At 41.2% G+C, this 24,404-nt stretch overlaps 1 protein-coding gene across 6 annotated transcripts in view; it reads left to right on the top strand.

Moving 5' to 3' along the window:
* The window catches only part of LOC134336925 (protein CASP-like), a 621,546-nt gene that overhangs the window by 272,236 nt on the left and 324,906 nt on the right, over positions 1–24,404 (top strand). For all 6 annotated transcript variants that reach the window (XM_063031576.1, XM_063031578.1, XM_063031579.1 and 3 more), the window contains exons 9-10: positions 11,058–11,106; positions 11,754–11,858. In XM_063031576.1, coding sequence (XP_062887646.1) covers positions 11,058–11,106; positions 11,754–11,858 — 154 coding nt within the window. The remainder of the gene's footprint in view (positions 1–11,057; positions 11,107–11,753; positions 11,859–24,404) is intronic.

The following is a 24,404-nucleotide window of genomic DNA, read 5'->3' as shown; positions in this document are numbered from 1 at the left end:
GTCCGCTGCGGTCGGGTGCTTCCAATGGTGCTGCATCGGCAAGTTTGCGGAGCTTGGAGGTTCATGGCAGGGAGAGTTTCTCCCTTCTACCGTCCGCGTGAGATGATGGAGCTATCGGGACTTTGAGACTTTTTTTTACCATTCCCATGGTCTGCTCTTTATCAAATTAAGGTATTGCTTTGCACTGTTGTAACTATATGTTATAATTATGTGGTTTTGTCAGTTTTAGTCTTGGTTTGTCCTGTGTTTCTTGTGATATCATTCTGGAGGAACATGGTATCATTTTTTAATGCATGCATTTCTAAATGACAATAAATGAGGACTGAGTGCCCTCATAATCTAAAAAAAAAATGGTCTCTTAACTTGGTAAGCAGCCTCGTGTGGCACCTTGTTAAAGGCCTTCTGAAAGTCAAAATATACAACATCCACTGCATCCCCTTTACCTATCCTACTTGTAATATCCTCAAAGAATTCCAAAAGGTTTGTCAGGCAGGATTTTCCCTGAAGGCAACCCTGCTGACTTTATACTATCTTGTCCTGTGTCACCAAGTACTCCATCCCCTCATCCTTATCAATTGACTCTAACATCTTACCAATGACTGAGGTCAGGCTAACTGGTCTATAATTTCTTTTCAGCTACCTTCCTCCTGTCTTAAAGAGTGGAGTAACATTTGCAGTTTTCTAGTCCTCTGGCACCATGCCAGAGTCTAATAATTTTGAAAGATCATTTCTAATGCCACCACAATCTCTAACGCTACCTCTTTCAGAACCCTAGGGTACAGTTCATCTGGTCTGGGCGACTTAAGTACCTTTAGGTCTTTCAACTTTTTGAGCGCCTTCTCTCTTGTAACAATAACTGCTCCCACTTCTCTTCCTTCACACACTACAACATCAGGCATACTGCTAGTGTCGTCCACAATGAAGACTGATGCAAAATGCTCATTTAATTCATCAATCATCTCCTTGTCCCCTGTTATTATTTCTCCTGCCTTATTTTCTAGCAGTCCTATATCCATTGTCATTTCTCTTTTATTTTTAACATACTTGAAAAAATGTTTACTGTCCACTTTGACATTATTTGCTAGCTTGCTTTCATATTTGGTCTTTTCCCTTCTAATGATTTTTCTAGTTGCTCTCTGTAGGTTTTTAAAAACCTCCCAATCCTCTAGCTTCCCACTAATTTTTGCTTTGTTGTATGCCCTTTCTTTTGCTTTTACAATAGCTTTGACTTTCCTCGTCAGCCACGGTTGTACTATTTCACCATTTGAGTATTTCTTCATTTTTGAATACACATATCCTGCACCTTTGTCGTTTTTACCATAAACACATGCCATTGCTGCTCTGCTGACATCCCTGCCAGCAGCTTCTTCCGATTTACTTCAGCCAACTCCTCTCTCATACCACTGTAATTTCCCTTACTCCACTGACATACTGCTACATCAGACTTTACTTTCTCCCTAGCAATTTTCAAGTTGAACGCCATCATATTGTGCTCATTGGTCCCTAAGGGTTATTTTACCTTAAGCTCCTTACTCGCCTCCGGTTCATTAAGTAACACCCAATCCAGTATGGCTGATCCCCTAGTAGGCTCAATGACAAATTGCTCTTAAAAGCTATCTCTAAGGCAATCAATAAACTCACTCTCTTGAGATCCATTACCAACCTGACTTTCCCAATTGACCTGCATGTTAAAATCCCCCATGACTACCATAACATTGCTCTTTTGACTCACCTTTTCTATTTCCTGTTGTAACCTCTGGTCCTCCTCCCAGTCACTGAGGAGGCCGATGTTGATCGGTACTTTCTCCATTTTGAAAAAGTTGCTGCAGGTCAGGACTGGCTGAGGGAAAAGTGGGCTGTTTTGCTTCAGAGCATACTTAAAGGAAAAGCCCAGCAAGCTTACTCAGCCTTGTCTGCAGAAGATGCCCAGAGGTATGATGTGGAGAAAGAGGCCATACTCAGGATTTATGAGTTGGTCCTGGAGGCATACCGGCAGAGGTTCCGGAATGCGAGGAAGCAGTGGGGCTGCATGTATTTAGAGTTTGCCCGTGAGATGCAGATGTATTGTGAGCATTGGTGCACCTCGAAAGGGGTCAGTGGGGATTATGATAGACTGCTACAGCTAATGCTGATTGAGCAGTTGAAAGGTTGTGTCCCTGAAGGTATGAGACCCTACCTAGATGAGAAAGAGGCAGACACCTTAGCCGCAACTGCTAAGTTAGCGGATAAATACGTGTTAACGCACAAAGCGAAGTTTACCCTGAGTAAAGGCTACCAGAAGGGTAGTCAAGAGGGCGGAGAGTCTGCCAGAAAAGTCAGAAAGTAAGCTGGGGACTAGTGAGAAGGATAAGGTAGACCGGGAGCAGTTTGGTAGGAAGTCTTCTGGGGTCGTATGCTATAACTGTGGGAAAGCCGGACACTTTGCGTCCAGGTGCTTTACCCCAAAGAAGGAGACAGGGAAAGGGAAAACGATGGTTCTTACTGGCTGTATTGAGCTGGTAAACAAACCACTAGGGGAGAAGAGGTCTGATAAAGTTCTGGAAGGGCACGAGAAGTTTATCGTGGCCGGATTGGTGTCGGTGAAGGAGGGGTTAAACCCGGTTCCAGTACAGATCTGGAGAGACACTGGAGCTTGTCAGTCATTGATATTAAAGAGTGTGTTAGACTTTAGTTCAGAGACCCAGACTGGGGAGGTCAGGTTGATAAAGGGCATTGGGAAAGGGACTGAAGCAGTACCTTTGCACCAGATACACCTAAAAAGTGACTTGGTCTCCAGACCGGTCACGATCGGGGTGAGGCCCGAACTACCAATGGAAGACGTGGAGGTCTTACTCGGTAATGACCTCGCTGTCGGAGAGGTATACCCAGCAGTAAGATTGACAAGCCAGCCTGCCAGGATTGAGGCCCCGCCCATGGACTCACAGGTTTATCCCGTTTGCGCAGTGACTCGGCGCATATCCAGAAAGGCTGCCGAAGTGAATATAGATTTAGCTGAGACGTTTTTACCAGCCTTGTACCAGGAGGGGTTAGAAAGTGAGAAGCAGCATAGTGAAATGGAAGTTAAGGTAGACTTATCATTAGCAGGGAAGGAATTTATACAGGCACAGGAGCGAGACGAGGAGCTGATGGTTTTGACGGAGACAGCTCTCTCCGAAGCAGAATTAAAAAGGGAGCCGGTGGGCTATTATGTGAAGGAGGGAGTACTAAGGAGGAAATGGAGACCAAGTACCATGCCCGCAGATGAGGAATGGAGGGTGGTGCCGAAAATTTATGGGGATAAGATTCTTAACCTGGCCCACAAGATACCCCTCGGTGGACATTTTGGGGTGAGGAAAACAGTCGATCGAATCATGAAAGAGTTTTACTGGCCACACAGGAGGAAGCATGCTATTGACTATTGTAGACGTGAGCTAAAACAGTTACAGGCTATTAACATGTTAAAAGCTTATCACGATCAGAAAACAGATCTAGTTGGTGTTATCACGAAAATTAATGAGGCTAGGGTGCCACCTGATAAGGGTAAAACCCATTTTGAAAAGATAAGTATGGTGCCGACCAGATGGGAGAAGTCTATTGTTTTGGCCAGCTTTGCTGATAAGGTCTCTCCCTTAACCCCCGAACAGAGGAACCCGTTAAGAAAGATAATTAACCGGCACGCACACGGATGTCCGGATGTCCCGAGGCGATGCAAAGAGACGGTGCATGGTGTTGTTGTCACATCAGGTCAGCCTAGTAAGCAACACTCCTATAGGATGATTAATTCAGTGACAAAAGGGTGAAAGAACGCAGAAGCGTATATTGGCGACGTAGTGGTCTGGAGTGACACGTGGGAGGAGCTGTTTAAAAAGCTGTTTGAAGCCAGCCTGACAGTGAACCTCGCAAAAAGTGAATTCGGCCACGGAAAGATCACTTATCTGGGATTTGTGGTAAGACAGGGGCAGCTGGCACCGATGCAGGCTAAGGTGCGGCTATTTCTGAAGTCCCCACCCCGACAGACAAGAGAGCCCTGAGAAGGTTCTTGGGGATGGTGGGGTACTATCGGAAGTTTTGCAAAAACTTTGCAGATATTACCCTCCCTCTTACTAAGCTCTTGCCAAAGAATGCTAAGTTTGTGTGGGACGACCCTTGTTATCTTTGTCTGGGACGGAAACCACTGAGAATTTACACTGATCACAAGCCATTAGTGTTTTTGGCCACTATGAAGTTTGCTAAGTTGGAGCCTGGTCTTAGAGGATTATTAAAATAACACATATAAAAGGAACAGAAAGGTGATTGCTGACTGTCTGTCAAGGTGTTGACAACTTAAAGTTCTCTGTATTAGCCGAAGAACTGATGACCCTGTATATTAGTGTGTGTCTAATAATGTATTCATGCCTATAATTTTTATCCCGGTAAAAGTCCTTTGAAGGGTAGGGGTGTGATGAAAAACCAAGTTATCAGAAGATTGATACTGATGAGAGAGATAGAGAGACAAAGGGAGAAGCGTTCAAAATGTTAATGAGAGAGGAGAGAGATTAACGAAAAGAGACACAGTTCCGAGTATTGACAGACTGGTTGCTTTGAACCTGAACTTTTTGAAGTTTGATGGACAGGCGATACCCCAGCAGGGGGATAAAAAGAACAGGTTCACTAAGGCAAGACAGACACCACGAGATCACAAGATAACGAGACCCTGGAAAAGCGGTGTGCCCCCACAAGTTGGTAGGAGTTTTGGAGGTCTGATTGCAGGACTGACCATAGACGCACAGGGTGAAAATGTACGATCGGCAGGAACCTCGTGTGTGTGTCCGCCCTTGCCTGGGTGCCGGGTTCACCGTGGAAGAACGGTCGTATCCGGAACGGAGGGGTCACAGTCAGTGACCACAGAAGACATAAAAGGGTTCGCCCGAAAGCTAACTGCGAAGAACGAAGGTCTATGTGAATCAGAATTTGCATATTATCTCTCTTTCTCTCCAACGGCACAGAAGCGATTACTGTGAACTGTACTCAGCTGAACTGAACTCTGCGTCACTTGAGACTGATCATTTTACCCCTAGACTGCGATAGAGCGTGATTGATTCCTATTATCCTAGTTCTGTTTACATGTGTGTTTTATCATTGCTAACCTGTTGCATTTATATCCTTACAATTAGAGTACTGTGTTACTTATTTCTTTAATAAAACTTTCTTAGTTCCAGTAATCCAGACTCCAACTAAGTGATCTATTTCTGCTGGTTTGGCAACCCAGTTGCAGGGTATATAACAAAGCAAGTATCTGGGACTCATGATAGATAAGTGCAGTCGTCACCTGGATCCCAAAAACATTACTGCTATCTTAAAGATGCCTCCACCATCAGATGTCTGGACTTAATGAGCATTTTTGGACATGATCAGTAATTAATTAGCTTTTCTCTGAGCAGTATACCAGCTGAAGGATCCACTCAGTGCCCTGCTCAACAAGGGTGCTACGTGGAAATGATCCAAACAATATCAAGAGGTGAAGAATATGCTGTCATCCAATCTTCTTGATGCATTTCCACAAATAGGGAGGAAGCTGTCATGCATGCAGCCAGACCACTAATATCAGCAGAAACGGTCCATGAACAAATCAAGAAAGAGGCCTTAGGAATCCTCTTTGCTATAAAGAAATTCCACAAGATGCTTTATGGCATACACTTCATTCTCTTTACTAACCACAAGGCAATGTGGTCCATTTTTGGGACTTAAGAGAGGCATCCCAGTGTATACAGCTAACCATCTCCAAAAGTGGACAATGATGTTATTAGCCTTTGATTTTGAAATTAAGTACACATCACCCTTGGTCACCCAGGTGTCCTCTTCAGACTTACAAATAAGTAGATTACTAAGAAAGTGCTGCGATGCTTTCTTTGTAATTTCACTTCTGTGTTGTCCCAGGACAGATCCTCTGAAATAATAACATCACCTTAGATCCCCAAATGAGGGCTGGCTTATGGACTTACGGTTTCCTCCTCCTATAGTTAATAATCAGCTCTTTGGTTTTGTTGACGTTAAGTGGTTGTCGTGATGCCATTCAAACAGATTTTCATCCTCCTTCCTATATTCAGTCCAACCAATCCATGCTGGTCATGGTCCCCACCCAGCTACTCCCAATTCCCTGTTTTTGGCCTATATACCTCCAATACCCATCCTTCTATACAGCTATCAAAGTGTTTCTGAAATGAACCTACATACTTGCCTCAACCTCTTGGTCTGGCAGCTCATTCTATATACTCACCACCCTCTGAATGAAAAAACTATTCCTCTTCTCACATTTTAAACATCCCTATATGGTCATCCTTCATTTTTCTAGCCAACCTCTGTCTACAACTTGGGCTCTCTAGTTCTGGCAACATCGTTATAAATCTTTATTCCGCTCATTCAGTTTAGCCATGTCTTCCCTTTAGCAGAACAGGGTGACCAAAACTGAACTCAGTATTTTCAAGTGTGGCTTCACCAACATTATACAAGTCCCACATATCATCACAACTGCTGTACTGAATGCCCCAAATGATGAAGATGTGTTTTTCTAGCCTTGTAACTAATTGTACAGCTTGCTAAAGTGAACTTAAAGTGAAGATATATTGACCTACAGTATCTTCTTGAGGATTCATTGATTGAGACAAGTTCTGTTTTGCCAACACTTCTAAAAGTTAATAACATGAAATATTTTTAAATTATCAGCGGTTTTTCAGATCGAAAAGGATTACGTGTAGTCAGTTATGCAAAATCAGTTTTAACTGCCCTTTGCTTCTTCCACCTATCACTTCCCAGCTTCTTACTTGATCTCCCCCCTTCTCCCTCCACTCACTTTCTCCCTCACCTATTTTCACCTATCACCTTGCCTTCTTGTACTTCCTTCTCCCCCCCCCAAATCTTCTTATTCTTACCTTCTTTCCCCAGCCTTTCCAGTCTTGATGGAGAGTCTCAGCTCAAAACATCGATTGTTTATACTTCTCCAGCGATGTTACATGACCCGCTGAGTTCCTCTAGCATTTTGTGTGTTTTGCTCTGGATTTCCAATATCTGCAGAATCTTTGTGTTTATGATTGGTTTTAACATTTTCCTTTAATTTCAAAACTCAAAATCGACTGTTCTCCAGGGTTCCTTCACATTTGTGAATTGAGTGTCATGTATTCTAATTCTGTTTGCAATAGAATATTGAAAATATATGACATTTCATCTGTCTGTTTTATAAGTAGTCTTAAATGATACTTTCCTTCAGATTAAGCTTTTGTTTACTAAATGGTTACCAATTTCTTTGTCTTTAATTGGCTGAATTAATGCTATTAAGATGATTATTTTGCCTAAATTTCTATATGTATTTCAATCGGTTCCAATTTTTATCCCAAAATCTTTTTTCGATAACGTAGATTCAAAAATTTCCTCATATATATGGCAGAACAAAAATCCTAGGTTAAGTAAAAAGTATTTCCAGAAATCTAAAAAGGAGGGGGGGGGCTTGCCCTCCCGAATTTTAGATTTTATTATTGGTCAATTAATATTTGATATTTAAAAATTTGGTTACGAGATTTGGAGGTACCTTTAAATGCACATTGGGTAAATCTTGAATGTAATTCTTTACAAGGGTTCTCCTTGGGTTCGATTTTAGGAACTTCGCTTCCTTTTACTTTTTCTAAATTGTATAAACAAATCAATAATCCAATAGTTAAGCACACTTTACGTATATGGTTTCAATTTCGAAGATTTTTTGGGTTTAATCAATTTATTTTAGCAAGTCCTATCTTAACTAATTTCCTTTTTCAACCTTCCACTATGGATAAAGCTTATTGTGATTGGAAAACCAAAGGTATAATATGTTTTCGTGATTTATTTTTGGATAATTGTTTTATGTCTTTTGATCAACTTTCTAATAAATATAACTTACCCAGATCTCACTTTTTTAGATATTTACAGATTAGAAACTTCGTAATTACTGTTTCTCCTAATTTTCCACACCCATACCCAATGGACACTTTAGAAAAAATTTTAGATTTAAATCTTTCTCAGAAAAGTGTCATAGCAATTATATATAATATAATTATGAATTTATCCCCTGATGCTTCCAATAAGATTAAAGCTGATTGAGAAAGAGAACTTAAGTTTGTCATACCGACTGAAAAATGGGAAAAAATCTTCAATTGGTTAATTTATCCTCTATATGTGCCAAACGTGTGTTGATACAGTTTAAAGTAGTCCACAGGGCCCATATGTCCAAAGATAAACTATCTCATTATTACTCTTACATTAACCCAATATGTGATAGATGTCATTGCGAGATAGCTTCTTTAACTCAGATGTTTTGGTCATGTCCTTTGTTGGAAAAATATTGGGAAGATATTTTTCTCATTATTTCAACGGTTTTGAATAAGGACTTATTACCTCACCCAATTACTGCTATCTTTGGATTACCAATGATAGATTCAAGTTATCTAACCTCTTCAGCACGTAGGATGATTGCATTTCTTACTCTAATGGCTAGAAGATGTATTTTACTGAATTGGAAAGAGATTAACCCTCCTACTGTATTCCATTGGTTTTCACAAACTATGGCGTGTTTGAATTTGGAAAAAATTAGAAGTGCAGTTTATGACCCTTCCAATAAATTTGAAAAAACTTGGAGGCCATTTATTCAGCATTTTCATTTGATGTAATTTGATCATTTCCAAACCTGTTTATATCTCTCTGTACTGCTGGTTGAGAGGAGCGGAGTCTTCGACACTAAGGCTTTCTTCTTTCCCATTTTTAAGTTGTTAGTACTGCCCAAGTCTTTAGTTTATTGACTAATTCTGTTTAGTTTTTTTTGGGGATAGGGTTTTTTTTCTTTGTTTTTTCTTTTTCATTTTTTTTTCTTTTTTTTTGCTTTGTATTATTCATTCCTATTCTACACGATTGGGAGTCTTGTCAATTTATAATATTCGGTCTTATAATGATTTATTTTAACTGTAATAATGTATCTCCTACTATTTGTAATATTGTTATGTTATGTTTTCATTCTATGAAATTAATAAAAAGATTGAAAAAGAAAGAAATTATATTTCCCTGAAGTTCTTTAAACAAAAGTTACTTGTAATTATTTGGTCAGCTGTTAAATGCAGAGATTTTTTTGATGTATTTTCCCGTTGGCACCTTGACTATTCTGCTTCTTTCGTAGATATTGGTCCATTTCAACTAAAACACAATTCTTTTGCCTTGTTTTAAAGGGTGGGATGAGTTTTGCTGATACCATCATATCATATCTATAAGTTTTCATGCTGCAAGAATGCTATTCCCATTTATTTGCTAATAGTATATAATTGAAAATCTACTATATTTCATTGTGCTCAATAAGTATAAGATATAGAGTCATGGATTAGAGTCTGAGTCCATTTCTGACACTACTATTGAAGAAAGCAGTGAGTACAGGATACTGTAGGTAATAATTTTATAGATATTGTATAATAGAAATCTCCAGACACCTTAGGCTACCCAATTTCTGTGTGTAGACATGGTATATGCAATTTTATTGCAAGTTCAATTAGTACCCTGTGAAATTTTGCTTTTATTACTGTTTATGAAACAAATTTGGTCATGCTTCTTAAGACTTGGATATTTGTCGACTGGGTTTAGTTATGAAATGGAAATCATTTATAAGGTGTAGGCAGCCTGTATTCCTTTGACAATTTTTCTACAAACGGTTAAACTGTGAATCATTGAACTTGATCGTCTTGATCTTTATTTCCTTATTAATTGGTAATGAATTTTTGTTGTCACAAGCACCAAGATATAGTGGAAAGCTTAGTTTGTGTGTCGCCCATATAGATCATTTCAAAACAATGGATTAGCACTAATGGAATTCATTATATATTGTGAGAGTAACATTTACAGAGAAAATGCAGAGCACGTAAATCATCAGGATAAGAGTTCATCTTTGTTGTATGAGGTCCATTCAAGAGTCTTATAATAGCTAACTAGAAGCTGCTCTGAACCTAGTCGTACATGCTTTCTGTCTGAGGGAAGGGGAAGAAGAGAGAAATTCCATCGTGCGTGAGGTCTTTGATTATGTTGACTGCTTTACTAAGGCAGGAAAAATGTAGGCAGAGTTTCTGGAAGGTGCTGAGCTGTGTTTGCAACTCTCTGCAATTTCTTGTCTTGAGCAAAGTTATTGCCGTATCAAGTAGTGATGCATCCAGATAGAATGCATCTATGTAAATAGATGAAGGTCAGCAGTGACGTGGAGAATTTCCTCAGCCTTTAGTGTCAATGTCATTGGATCAGGGCAACCCATTCGTGAAGTTTACACCTTGGAATTTGAAGCTGTCTGCCATATCCACTCAGCAACATTGATACATGTAGGTGCATGACCTCCACTCTCCTTCTTGAAGTCAATGCTAGCTCTTTTATTTTGCTAACTTTTAGAGAAAGGTTGTTGTCTTGACACCATGCTGCTAGGCTCTTTATCCCATTCCTGTACTCTGCATCATGTTTGTGATTTGGTCCAGTATAGTAGTGTCATCTGTGATCCAGTTGCGAAGAAGGTACTGAGTCCTTGGTCTAGAAGTTTGTAGATGATCTTGTTTGGAATTATGGCTTTGATGGTATTAATTTTGGAATTTGTTGTTTGAATAATCAATGTTTTCCATGTACAGAGCTTTCCCCTATAATGTACGTTCTTTTTAGTTTTCTTGTGAGTTCTCCCCTGTGTAAGATACTTTTAAACTTCTTGGTCTTGGTACACATTCCGCATATTTCTTCTTCTGGGTTAGCAAACTGGTGCAAATTTTCTTCAGTGAAGAAGAAAACTTTGGAAAGCTGAGATGTAGTGTGGGCAGTTTCTAGGTTTCAGAGTTCCCTTGCAAAATCCCTGTAATTTGGACAACTAAATGCAGTCAGCTGAAATGAGTCAAGATGCTGCAACATCCGATATAGGACAAAGCCTGTGATGAAAGTGTTTTCCAATGTGATATTAAGGACGTTTCCTTACTCAAAATATTTATTTGGTTAAGAGTTTCTTTTTTATTGCACAGGTATACCTGCACTGAAGTTAGGACTTTAATTTATTTGGTTTCTGTCTATTACAGAGCAGATGAAATTGAAATGATCATGACAGATCTGGAACGAGCCAATCAGGTAACAGACTTTGAGGATATAGTTCAGTGTTTTGGCAACTGATATTGCTTTTGTAGTTTCTCACTCCCATTCTCCTCACTCCACCCCCTCTTCCTCAGCTCAACTTGCCTCTGTCAGTATTATTTCACATTCCATCCTGTCTGCCCATTTCCTTTTCCTTCTATTTGGCCCATCTGGTCCATGCCAACTAGTAGGTAATCTTATTTCCTCTGTGCCATATTTTTGCCACCCTCTTTTTCCTGTGGACTTTTTTTGTGCTCTTCCCCTTTTCTGATTTTGAATTCTGCTCTCCCTCCCCACAACAAATAAAATCTCCTTTGGTCTCAACTGTGCAAAAATAAATTGAATAAAATAATCTCTTTCCATTTGTTTTCGCTCTATCTGAAAAATTCACTGAACTGCAACATTAATATCAGCAGGGATTCCTTGCTCCTGGCGTTAAATTGCTGTCATAATCACTCAATTATTTCCTCCTTGTATGGTATAAAATGAATATCCATCACTTGCAGTATTTTCTTTTTACATTTATTAGGTTGACTGTTAAGGAAAATCTGTTATAGTCAGTGGCGCAGAAATTGATTAATGGGTCCATAAAATTTTTTCAGCTGCTCAACAAGTAAGTTTTGTTTTTCTCTCCTTTTTCTCAGAGGGCTGAAGTGGTTCAGAGAGAGGCAGAGTCCTTACGAGAGCAGCTTTCCTCAGCTAACAAATCCCTTCAACTGGCCACTCAGATTCAGAAGGCTCCTGATGTGGTAAGGCATTAAAGAGTATGAATCAAATAAAGGGTCGACTGATAATCACATTTTTCATTTTAAAACATAGATTTTCAAACAGCTTTATTAATTCTATTGACAAATCCCTGGGATCTGTTGACTCACAGTTTTGGGTTTTGACGGAGTTAACTTTGGAGACAGACACTGAACTGATTGGTATCTTCCGTATATTCTAGAACTCCTATGTTGCAGACCTGAGTGTGACACTTTCTGGGTTTAATCACCTCTCTCTAAAGTTGCATCCACCAGGCACTTTGAGTCACGAGTCTCAATTGAGCTGGTTGACAAGGTTCTTTGTGAGCAAGGGACGTTAGTGGGAAGGGACCAATGGGCAAGGGAATCATGGTGGGAACAATCCCTGTGGAAAGTGGAGAGAAGAGGGAGTTAAAAATAAGTTCAGTGGTTGGATCCTTTTGGAGATGACACAAGTTGCAGAGAGTGATGTTTTGGATGTGGAAACTCATTGGGTGGTAGGTAAGGACAAGAGGATCTCTATCCCTTATAAGTCAATGGGAAGATAGGGTGAGCGCAGATGTTTGGGAAAGGGAGATGTGGGCGAGGGAGGATTAATGGTGGAGGAAGGGAAACCATTTGAAGAAGGAGGATATCTCTGATGTCCTGGAAAGGAAAGCTGCATGCTGGGAACAGATGTGGTGGAGATGAAGGAACTGAGAAAAGGGAATAGCGTTTTTATAGAAGGCAGGTTGCAAAGACATATCGTCAAGATAACAATGGGAATCATAGGTCTATAAAAGACATCAGCTGACAGTTTCTCTACAGAGATGGAGGCAGAGATTGAGAAAGGGGTTAGAGGTGTCAGAAAAGGAGCAAGTAAATTTAAGTAGAGGATGTAAGTTGGAGACAAAATTGATGAAATTGACGAGCTCAGTATGGGTGCAGGTAGCAGGGGATGAGTTGGGGAGTATTACTGGAGAAGGCTTCAATCATGGACTGTTCGACATAGCTATTGAAAAGGCAGATATAGTTGGGGCCCATGGCTATCCCTCCAGTCTGGAGAAAATGGGAGGAGCCGAAAGAAAAATTGTTGAGGATGAAAATGAGATGTGAAATATTCACCTGAAAGAGCTTACAGTAGAAAGGTTTTAATTTTTTTTTGTTTTATGTAGATTTGGACAATCACATGGTTGTTTGGTTGAAAAGTAACTAATTTCTGCAGTGTGCTCACCAAGTTGCAGAAAATGGTCTTTGAACCAAAAAAAGTGCAGTCTCTATTATTAGTGAGTTTGTAACAGCTTCACAAATGGATGAACACTTACCTATTAGCAATCATACTATGATTGAGTTTGATGAATTCTGGTTTCAAATCCAAGATTCTTATAGAAGTCAGGAACAAGGCATAAAACTTGTTGCTTTATGATTGTTTCATTAAGAGTTGATAGAATAAGGGAAGTTGAAACAAACAGTGAGAGAGGTTTACTACTTGAAGAGAGAGAAAGTGAAGATGGCACCTAGCATAAAACAGTGTTTTTTTAATATTGAGGTAAGAACAATTCCATTCAAATCTATAGATATGGGTTAACCAATTAAAAAGCACTTAGTCAATACCAAATTACCCAATGAGAGAACACATTCACAGGCTTTAGATGTTTCAGAATGGACAGGGAGGGAGGCAAAAGAGGTGGGGCGTGGCACTGCTGATCAGAGATAGTGTACTGGCTACATAAAAGGTGGACATCATGGTGGGATTGTCTACAGAGTCTCTGTGGGTGGAAGTTAGAAACAGGAAGGGGTCAATAACTCTACTGAGTGATTGTTATAGACCACCCAATAGTAACAGGGACACCGACAGCAGATGGGGAGACAGATTCTGGAAAGGTGTAATAATAACAAGGTTGTCATGGTGGGAGATTTCAATTTCCCAAATATTGATCGGCATCTCCCTAGAACAAGGGGTTTCGATAGGGTGGAGTTTGTTAGGTGTGTTCAGGAAGGTTTCCTGACACAATATGGAGATAAGCCTACAAGAGGAGAGGCTGTACTTAATCTGGTATTGGGAAATGAACGTGGTCAGGTGTCAGATCTGTCAGTGGGAGAGCATTTTGGAGATAGTGATCACAATTCTATCTCCTTTACCATGGCATTGGAGAGGGATAGGAGCAGACAAATTAGGAAAATGTTTAATTGGAGTAAGGGGAAATATGAAGCCATCTGGAGGAACTTGGAACCATAAATTGGGAACAGATGTTCTCAGGGAAATGTGGCATACATTCAGGGGATATTTGCGTGGCATTCTGTATAGGTATATTACAATGAGACAGGGAAAGGATGGTGGGGTATAGGAACCGTGGTGTAGAAAGGCTGTTGAAAATCTAGTCAAGAAGAAAAGAAAAACTTACGAACGGTTTAAAAAATTGGGTAATGATAGAGATCTAGATTATAAGGCTAGCAGGAAGGATCTTAAGAATGAAATTAAGAGAGCCATGAGAAGGCCTTGGCAAGCAGGATTAAAGAAAGCTCCAAGGCATTTTACAAGTACATGAAGAGCAAGAGGATAAGACATGAGAAAATAGGACCAATCAAGTGTGACAGTGGAAAAGTGTGTATGGAACCGGAGGAGATAGCAGAGGTACTTAATGAATACTTTGATTCAGTATTCACTACAGAAAGGAATCTTGGTGATTGTAAGGGTGATTACAGCAGATTGAAAAGCTTGAGAATATAGACATTAAGAAAGAGGATGTGCTGGAGCTTTTGGAAAGCATCAAGTTGGATAAGTCTCCGGGACCGGACGAGATGTACCCCAGGCTACTGTGGGAGGCAAGGGAGGAGATTGCTGAACCTTTGGCGATGATCTTTGCATTATCAATGGGGACGGGAGAGGTTCCAGAGGATTGGAGGGTTGCAGATGTTGTTCCCTTATTCAAGAAAAAGAGTAGAGATATCCCAGGAAATTATAGACCAGTGAGTCCTACTTCAGTGGTGGTAAGTTGATGGAGAAGATCCTGAGAGGCAGGATTTATGAACATTTGGAGAGGCATAATATAATTAGGAATAGTCAGCATCGCTTTGTCAAGAGCAGTTCATGCCTTACGAGCCTGATTGACTAAACATGTTGATGAAGGTAGAGTAGTAGATGCAGTGTATATGGATTTCAGCAAGGTAGTTGATAAGGTACCCCTTGCAAGGCTTACTGAAAAAGTAAGGAAGCATGGGATCCAAGAGGACCTTGCTTTGTGGATCCAGAACTGGCTTGCACACAGAATGCAAAGAGTGGTTGTAGACGGGTCATATTCTGCATGGAGATTGGTGACCAGTGGTGCGCCTCAGTAACCCCCTTTGTAATTTTTATGAATGGCCTGGATGAGGAAGTGGAGGGATGCGTTAGTAAATTTACTGATAGCACAAAGTTTGGGGGTATTGTGGATAGTGTGGAGGGCTGTCAAACATTACTGTGGGACATTGATAGCATGCAAAACTGGACTGAGAAGTGGCAGATGGAATTCAACCCAGATAAGTGTGAGGTGGTTCATTTTGGTAGGTCAAGTATGATGGCAGAATATATTATTAATGGTAAGACTCTTGGCAGTGTGGATGATCAGAGGGATCTTGGGGTCCATAGGACATAGGACACTCAAAGGTACTGCGCAGGTTGACTCTGTGGTTAAGAATGCATACGGTGCATTTGCCTTCATCAAACGTGAGATAGAGTTTAAGAGGCAAGAGGTAATATTGCAGCTATATAGGACCCTCGTCAGACCCCACTTGGAGTACTGTGTACAGTTCTTGTCAGCTCACTATAGGCAGGATGTGGAAACTATAGAAAGGATGCAAGGAGATTTACAAGGATGTTGCCTGGATTGGGGAGCATGCCTTATGAGAATAGGTTGAGTGAACTCGGCCTTTTCTACTTGGAGCAGCGGAGGATGAGAGATGTGGTGAAGGATGATTGCTTTACAATGAGCCAGGAACTGTGTACAGTAAAGTTGGCCAACGTACTTGTGGGTGAAACAACTGTAGAACAATGGGAGATATTGATAAAGGAGCTCAGTGACGCAGGGTCACTTATACTCCCAAAAGACAAATGAGCTTGTTGCCAAAACAAAACTTACTGGACCGCTGAATGTGGGATAAGCCAAATGGAGAATGTATAGAAAAGGCAAAACTAATGCAGATCTTGAAGACTGGCAGCATGCATAAATGCAAAAGTAGCTGTTTTGGATCTCCAGATATGGGTTTGTTTTCAACTTTAAAAGAAATTTTGAAAAATACATAATTGGAAGGATATAAGAGGACTTATGGTTCAGGTGTTGGTTGATGGGACTGGGGAAAATAGTAGTTCATCATGGACTAGATGGACTAAGGAATATGTTTCTGTGATGTAGAAAAGCAGAAAAAGAGCAAAAGGCCCTTGGAACAGAAGTCCTTCTGAAGGGCCTCAGCCCGAAATGTTGACTGTGGAGTCCTGCTAAAGGGTCTTGTCCTGAAACATCGACTGTACTCTTTTCCACAGATGTTGCCTGGCCTGTTAAGTTCCTCTAGCGTTTTGTGTGTTGCTTGGATTTCTAGCATCTGCACATTTCTGTTGTTTGTGATTGGACCAGAAGTATTGAATTCTGTTGCCTTTTCCTGGACACTGCCTAACCAGTTGAGTGCAGGAATTTCTAGTCTTTGATTTTCAGATTTTTTATTTTTGCAAACCTCTCTTTGAACATGAACTTTTTTTATGATTGGAAAAATTGTGATGTCATTCAGCTATTTAAAGCGTAGAGAGAGAAAGAGCACAAATTATGGATTTAATATTCTACCAACATCGCTATTAAATGAACAACAGCAATATGGCAATGAATGTCTGTTTTTCAGACTGATTGAACCATACTGAGTTTGTTGTATATTAATGACTTGAATCTTGGTGAACACAATATTTAACAGGGACAGAAAGAATGGAAAAGGAATGTGAAGTAGACTTGTAACTTAAGAGTGGTGTAAGGATTCTAAATAGCAATGACTTTTTCTGCAGAAAGACAAGTTTAATGAGGAAAGTTTAAAAGATGGAAATGATAGAAAGTGGGAACAAAAGATGCCCCTGGGTGTACTTTGCAGGTATCTTAGTAGCAAGGAGAGAATTCAACAAGAAATGAACAATTTTGGTTTTCATCTTGTTAAGTGGAGAAGACTAAAGAGTGACCGATGACTTAAACCGATAGAACATTGTGATAAAGTGGTTACTGAAGGAATTCTTCTGCATGTGTGGAAAAGTAGTGTGAAAATCATCAAGACAAAATGGTGACTGAGGATCAGAAGGAACTTCTTTTGCTCAGAGTGGTGAGGATGTGGAATTCTTCACTACAGGGAATAAATGTGGCAAATGGTACAGATGCACGTAAGGTGTGACTGGAAAAGCACTTAGACAGTTATGCTGATGGACTTCAAAGACGGAAGTTGGGAGGCTCAAATGGAGTTTATGAGAACATGCTTTATTGGTATTGGAAGGATGGCAATAATTGTGGGCTACCCCCCAGTGCATCCTTGGACTATGTCAACTATTGACACTATTTTTCGATGTGCGTAAGGCATTTCCATGTATGCTACAATGTGCATAGGACAAATAGAACATAATCTAATATTATCTAAACATCAGCCTGGACAAGTTGGATAAAATTGTCTATGACAGTAATATACATTCTGTCCTATGTAATCCTAAGTCAATAAAACCATCGTGTGGCCATGATGGTTATAATGGCCAGGATCACATGTTAATGGGCAAACAAATTAATAAATTTTTTTTGGTAGGAAGAATTTGTGGAATGCAGTATGTAGTGTGTACAATGTGGAATAAAATAGGGAATAGGCTATTACGACTTTATTTTGTGTCGATGTGTAATAAAGTAATCTCAATAAAAGATGGAAAAGTGATTTCAGCATGACACAAGTTGATATTTATGTTGAGAGTAAAGCAATTTAGTGAAAGAAGTTTCTTCAAATTACATAAATTGGGTACATAGAAATGAGGAATGAATTGTCAATGATAGATGTAGCAGATTAGATTAGAAGGTTTGCCAGTTGATAAATAACAGTGATTGCTTTAAAAGGAACATTTCACAGTACTCAATAAACACACATTGCAAAGAGAAATAAACGTATATGGAAAACTCAGTAGTAATAATAATATTTAATCATCCCTTATGTTACTTCTAAGCAGTGAAGTACCCGAATTTATGCAAGTAGAGTATCTGCTGTATATCATCCCAATGTGAGGATAGTTCATGCAGTCCCATTCCCTCCCTTCACTCCAAAGCCTTGCATATTATTTTGTATAAGGGGATTGTTCAATTAATTTTTGAATGTTGTAATCCCCAATACTACTTGCTGAAATTAAGTTTGATGATTGGGGGAGTTTAGAACCAGCCATTGAAGATTGAAAAAAGAAATTGTTCAAGTAGTTGAGGGTAGAATATAAGAAAAAGACTGTAATGCTTCTGTAAACCACATAAATAGGAAGAAAGGTGAAGATATGTTGCTTACTCTATGTCAGAGGTAGGAAGAACTATATAAACAACGAAGAACTGGCTGAGGTATTTAGAAATATTTTGTTTGTCATGACTATGGGAAGTATAAATGTAGTAGAAATTATGTGAAATTAAGACATGAAAGTGAAAAGGTCAAAGTAATTATTATTGCTTTAGAGAAGGGTTAAGCAAATCACCTGGACATTATGCCACGGCTACCAGGGTGGCAGCTACAACAAGGAAAAATTGTTCTAGAACAATCTTACCAAACTGGAAAGTAGGGAAATAAAACATAGAACATTACTGTACAGTGCAGGCTCTTCTGCCTGTGATATTGTGTTGACCCTTTAACCTACTCTAACGTTAATCTCTTACATCCTACATAGCCCCTCATTTTTCTTTCATCCATGTGCCAATCTAAGTTTTCTTAAATGTCCATTATGTATCTGCCTTTGCCACCATCCTTAATAGGGCCTTCCATGCACTCAACACTCCATGTATTACCTCTGACATCCCCACTATACTTTTTTCCAATTACTTTAAAGTTATGCCCCCTTGTATTATGCCACTATTTGGCTATTTAGCTATTTTAGCCCTGGGGGGAAAACGTAAACTGCCTATCCTCTAAATCTATGTCTCTTATTATCTTGTCTACCTCTATCAAGTCACCTGTCATCCTCCTACATTCCAAAGAGAAAATCCTTAGCTCACTTAACCTGGCCTCATAAGACATGCTCTCTAATCCAGGCAACATCCCAGTAAATATCCTCTCTGCACCTTCTGTAAAACTTCCACATTCTTCTGGTAATGTGGCACCCAGAACTGAACACAATTTTCCAAGTGTGCTCTAACCACGGTTTTATAGAGCTGCAACATTACCTTGCAGCTCTCCAACTCAATCCTTCAGCTAATGAAGGTCAACACAATTCTTAAAAACCATATCAACTTGCACTGCGTCTTTGAGAGATCTTTGCATGTAAAGCCCCAAAACTCTCTGTTCATCTACACTGGTAAGAATCTTGTCATTAACTCTGTATTCTGCCTCAACTTCAATCTTCCAAATTGAATCACTGCAGACTTTTCTGGGTTGAACTCCACCTGCTAATTCTCAGACCAGCTCTGCATCTTGTCAATGTCCCTTTGCAACCTATGACAACCTTCCACACTATTTACAGCTCCTTAATTGAACTACCATCTGGAAACTTACTAACTCATCCTTATGGAACACCACTGGTTACTAATCTCCAGACAGAATTTTTTCTATCTGGAACCACCTATGGGCAAGCCAGTTCTGAATCCATACAGCCAAATTTCCCTGGATCCATGCCCCCTGACTTTCTGTATTAGTCTAACTTTGGTGCCTAATTGAATGCCTTCCTAAAATCCATTTCCACCATATCCAGTGCTCTACCTTCATCAACATGCTTTGTCATATCATCAAATAATTCAGTCAGACTTGAGAGACATGAGCTGTCCCTCACATAAGCCATGCTGACTATCCCTAATCAAACTATGCTTCACCAAATACTTGCAAATCCTGTCTCTACGGATCTTTTCCAGAAATTTACCCGCCATTGAAGTAAGATTAAATGGTTTGAATTCCCAGGATTACCTCTACTCGCTTTGTTGAACAAAGAAGTATATTTTATACTTTATTGTCGCCAAACAGTTGATACTAGAACGTACAATCATCATAGCGATATTTGATTTTGCGCTTCCCGCTCCCTGGATTACAAATCTTTATACTTCATTGTCGCCAAACAATTAGACCATAAGACCATAAGACAAAGGAGCAGAAACCGGCCATTCGGCCCATTGAGTCTGCTAGAATTGATACTAGAACGTACAATCATCACAGCGATATTTGATTCTGTGCTTCCCAGTCCCTGGATTACAAATATTAAATATTAAAAATAGTAAACAATTAGTACACATTAAAAATTTAAGTTATAAATCATAAATAGAAAATAGAAAAATGGAAAGTAAGGTAGTGCAAAAAAACTGAGAGGCAGGTCCGGATATTTGGAGGGTACAGCCCAGATCCGGGTTAGGATCCGTACAGCAGTCTTATCACAGTTGGAAAGAAGCTGTTCCCAATTCTGGCCGTATGAGTCTTCAAGCTCCTGAGCCTTCTCCTGGAGGGAAGAGGGACGAAAAGTGTGTTGGCTGGGTGAGCCGTGTCCTTGATTATCCTGGCAGCACTGCTTCGACAGCGTGCGGTGTAAAGTGAGTCCAAGGACGGAAGATTGGTTTGTGTGATGTGCTGCACCGCGTTCACGATCTTCTGCAGCTTCTTTCAGTCTTGGACAGGACAATTTCCATACCAGGTTGTGATGCACCCTAGAAGAATGTTTTCAACGGTGCATCTATAAAAATTAGTGAGGGTTTTAGAGGACAGGCCAAATTTCTTTAGTTTTCTCAGGATTCTCCAGGTGTTCTAAGGAGGAATGTAGGGCCAGAGAGATGGCATCTGCGTGGACCTGTTGCTCCGGTAGGCGAATTGCAAAGCGTCGAGGTTGACCGGTAGGCTGTGGTTGATGTGTGCCATAACCAATCTCTCGAAGCACTTCATAGCAATTGATGTCAGAGCCACAGGTCGATAGTCATTCAGGCATGCCACCTTGCTCTTCTTCGGCACCGGGATTATCGTTGCCTTCTTAAAACACGAAGGGATCTTAGACTGAAGCAAGGAGCAGTTGAAGATGTCAGCAAACACTCCAGCTAGCTCGCTTCAACAGGCCTGGAGAACCCATCCTGGGACGCCATCTGGGCCCATCGCCTTCCTTGGATTTATCTTCAGGAAGCCCTTCTAACGTCCTCCTCGGTGACGATGAATCTAGATGCCAACAGGTCCGGTTCATCCAGAGGGAGCGGGACTCTCCTCTTCTGTTCGAATCTTGCGTAGAATACGTTAAGTTCGTCAGGAAGAGAAGTGCCATAGTTATTGATATTCCCAGCCTTTTCTTTGTGCCCAGTGATTCATTTAGACCCTGTCATAGTCTAGTGGCATCCCTCTGGTTAGCCTGGGCTTCCAACTTGGCTTGATAATGCCTCTTGGCGCCCTTAATGGCTTTCCAGAGTTCACGCCTGGATTCCATGCAGTGACTGGTATCCGGGGACCTAAAAGCCACAGCTCTAGCCTTTAAAAGGGACTTGACCTCATAATTCATCCAAGGTTTCCGGTTAGGGAATACCCGGATCGTCTTGCGAGACACACAGTCCTCCGTGCATTTCCAAATAAAGTCCGTAACAGCTGAGGCATACTCATCGAGGTTAGCTGCCGAGTCCTTGAATATTAACCAGTCCACTGATTCAAAGCAGTCACAGAGGACCTCATCCGTTTCCTCCGTCCAACGCAACACTACTTCTGACACCGTGATCTCCCGCTTCAGTTTCTGTTTGTAAACCGGGAGGAGGAGTATGGCCTGATGGTCCGATTTTCCGAAGTGAGGTTGTGGGACAGAACGGTAGGCATCCTTGACTGCTGTGCAGCAGTGGTCAAGTATATTCGGGCCTCTAGTGGGGCAAGAGACAGGTTGGTATAACTTTGGCAGCGCTTTTCTGAGGTTGGCCTGGTTAAAGTCCCCGGCTGTAATGAGCAAAGCCTCCGGATACCTGGTCTCAAGTTCACTGATGTTAGCATACAGTATGTTCAGAGCACATTCTACGTTCGCCCGGGGGGGGGGCAGAATGTAGACCGCTGTCAGTATGACCGAGGTGAATTCCTGTGGCAGATAGTAGGGATGGCACTTCACTGACAGGTGTTCCAGGTCCGGGCTGCAGGAGCTTGTCAGTGCCACTGTGTCCGAGCACCACGCAGTGTTGATCAGTAGGCAGACACCACCTCCCCTCGTCTTGCCCGAAGACGCCGTGCGGTCCATCTGATGGATTGAAAGACCCTCCGGTCAGATGGCACAGTCGGGGGTGGCAGGGGAGAGCCAGGTCTCAGTGAAACAGAATACACAGCAGTTCTGCATCTCCCTGTAGTAGGTGAGTCTCCCTTTAAGATCATCCACCTTGTTTTCTATGGCTTGCACATTAGCTAGTCGGACGTTCCATGTCTGGTGAAGTAACGGGGGAGGCTCCGCTGCCACTTCCAGTTGCTGGGGGTCGGGCCCCGAAGCCGACACTTAATCCCAGAGGGTTGGGCCCCTGGCTGAAACAAGTCTGTGCGCTGAGTCACGGTTGCGGAGGCCTCCACTCCAGCCGTGCCTCGGGCTCGATTTCCGAGGTCGGCGGCGGAGGCCTCACTTCCAGCAGCTGTGGATGGCCACCAATGGGGCTTTACGGTCGTTGCTCTGGGGAATCGTCTGGGGCACCTTGAGGTCTCCGCCGTCACTTCTGTGTGGTTGTCTGCTCCAGAGAGGTGCTGCTCGGAATGGGCCGTGTTGCCAAGCGCTCCAGCACGGTAGCAGACAGCGGGTCTCCGGGAATGTGGTGGGCTTCGTTGGTCGGGTCCAGGTGCGGTCCGGACTTTAAGAAGCAATTCTGGCGCGGTGGTTTCCAGCTGGGTCAGTAGCTTCGCCAGGGTGTTGTTGATCTTGATCTTGGTAGATTGGAGGTTTAGAAGGGTTTAGAAGGGTATACAGGATAGTGGAGAGGGCAGTTTGCTCGGGAGAGCACGCGCAGTTGCCAGTTACCGGCGCCATCTTTAGCGGATGATAGTAAATATTAAAATTTTAAATTATAAATCATAAATAGAAAATAGAAAACTGGAAAGTAAGGTAGTGCAAAAAAACCGAGATGCAGGTCCGGATATTTGGAGGGTATGGCCCAGATCCGGGTCAGGATCCGTTCAGCAGTCTTATCACAGATGGAAAGAAGCTGTTCTCAAATCTGGCCGTACGAGCCTTCTCCAGGAGGGAAGTGGGACGAAAAGTGTGTTGGCTGGGCACCTTCCAGTCACCTTTTACTACTCCTGTGGGAAATGAGGACGCAAAGATCATCACCAGAGATTCGGCAATCTCTTCCCTCACTTTTGGTTGTAACCTCAGGTATATCCCGTTCGATCCAGTGACTTATCTAGCACAGTTACAAAATGTAGTCCAGTTACTCAAGAAGAGGAGAGGGAGATAATATTACAAACTCTAGATGGGATCATCAGATTTTGGGGAATGTTAAAATTAGTTATAAAGTTGAGATAGCAGGGTGCTTAGAAAATCACGATGTTATTAGATAATGACAGAGGAATTATGGAAAGAATTATTTTCTGTTTTCTGGGAAATCAATAGAAATATGTTGGGTAAATAAGGGTTAATGGATTTTGAAGTAATATGAAATAATTGATTAAAGAAAGGAAAATAAAAGTCAATTCAACTTATACTCAACGTCAGTAATACGAAGGAGCTGATTATGGACTTCAGGAAGGGTAAGACGAAGGATCATAGAGAGGTCAGAAGTGGAGAGAGGGAGCAGTGTCAAGTTCCTGGGTGTCAAGACATCTGAAGACCTAACCTGGTCCCAACACATCAATGCAGTTATAAAGAAGGCAAGACAGCAACTATACTTCATTAGGAGTTTTAAGAGATTTGGCATGTCAACAAATACACTCAAAAACTTGTGTAGATGTTCCCTGGCGAGCATTCTGACAGGCTGCGTCACTGTCTGGTATGCGGGGATGGGGAGGACTTCTGCACAGGACCAAAAGAAGCTTTGAGGGTTGTATATTTAGTTGGCTGCAACTTGGGTGCTAACCTACAAAATACCTAGGACATCCCAAGGATCAGTGTCTCAGAAGGGCAGCATACAGAAGCCTGAAGGCACACATAGCGATTCAGGAACAGCTTCTTCCCCTCTGCCATCCAATTCCTAAATGGACATTGAACCCATGAACACTACCTCACTTTTTTAGTATGTATTATCTCTGTTTTTTGTATGATTTTTAATCTATCAATATAAGTGTACTGTAATTTATTTATTTATTTATTACTAGTATTTTTTCCCCTTCTTCTATATTATGTATTGCATTGAACTGCTGCTGCTAAGTTAACAAATTTCACGACACGTGCTGATTCTGATTATTATTCTGAATTTGATCATGTGATGTGTTTCAAGGGGG

Source organism: Mobula hypostoma, chromosome 23 (assembly GCF_963921235.1).
Source record: "Mobula hypostoma chromosome 23, sMobHyp1.1, whole genome shotgun sequence".
In the NCBI taxonomy this organism is placed as follows: Eukaryota; Metazoa; Chordata; class Chondrichthyes; order Myliobatiformes; family Myliobatidae; genus Mobula; species Mobula hypostoma.
The sequence above is the reverse complement of the archived record's forward strand: the minus strand, read 5'-3'. Positions and strand labels throughout refer to the sequence as shown.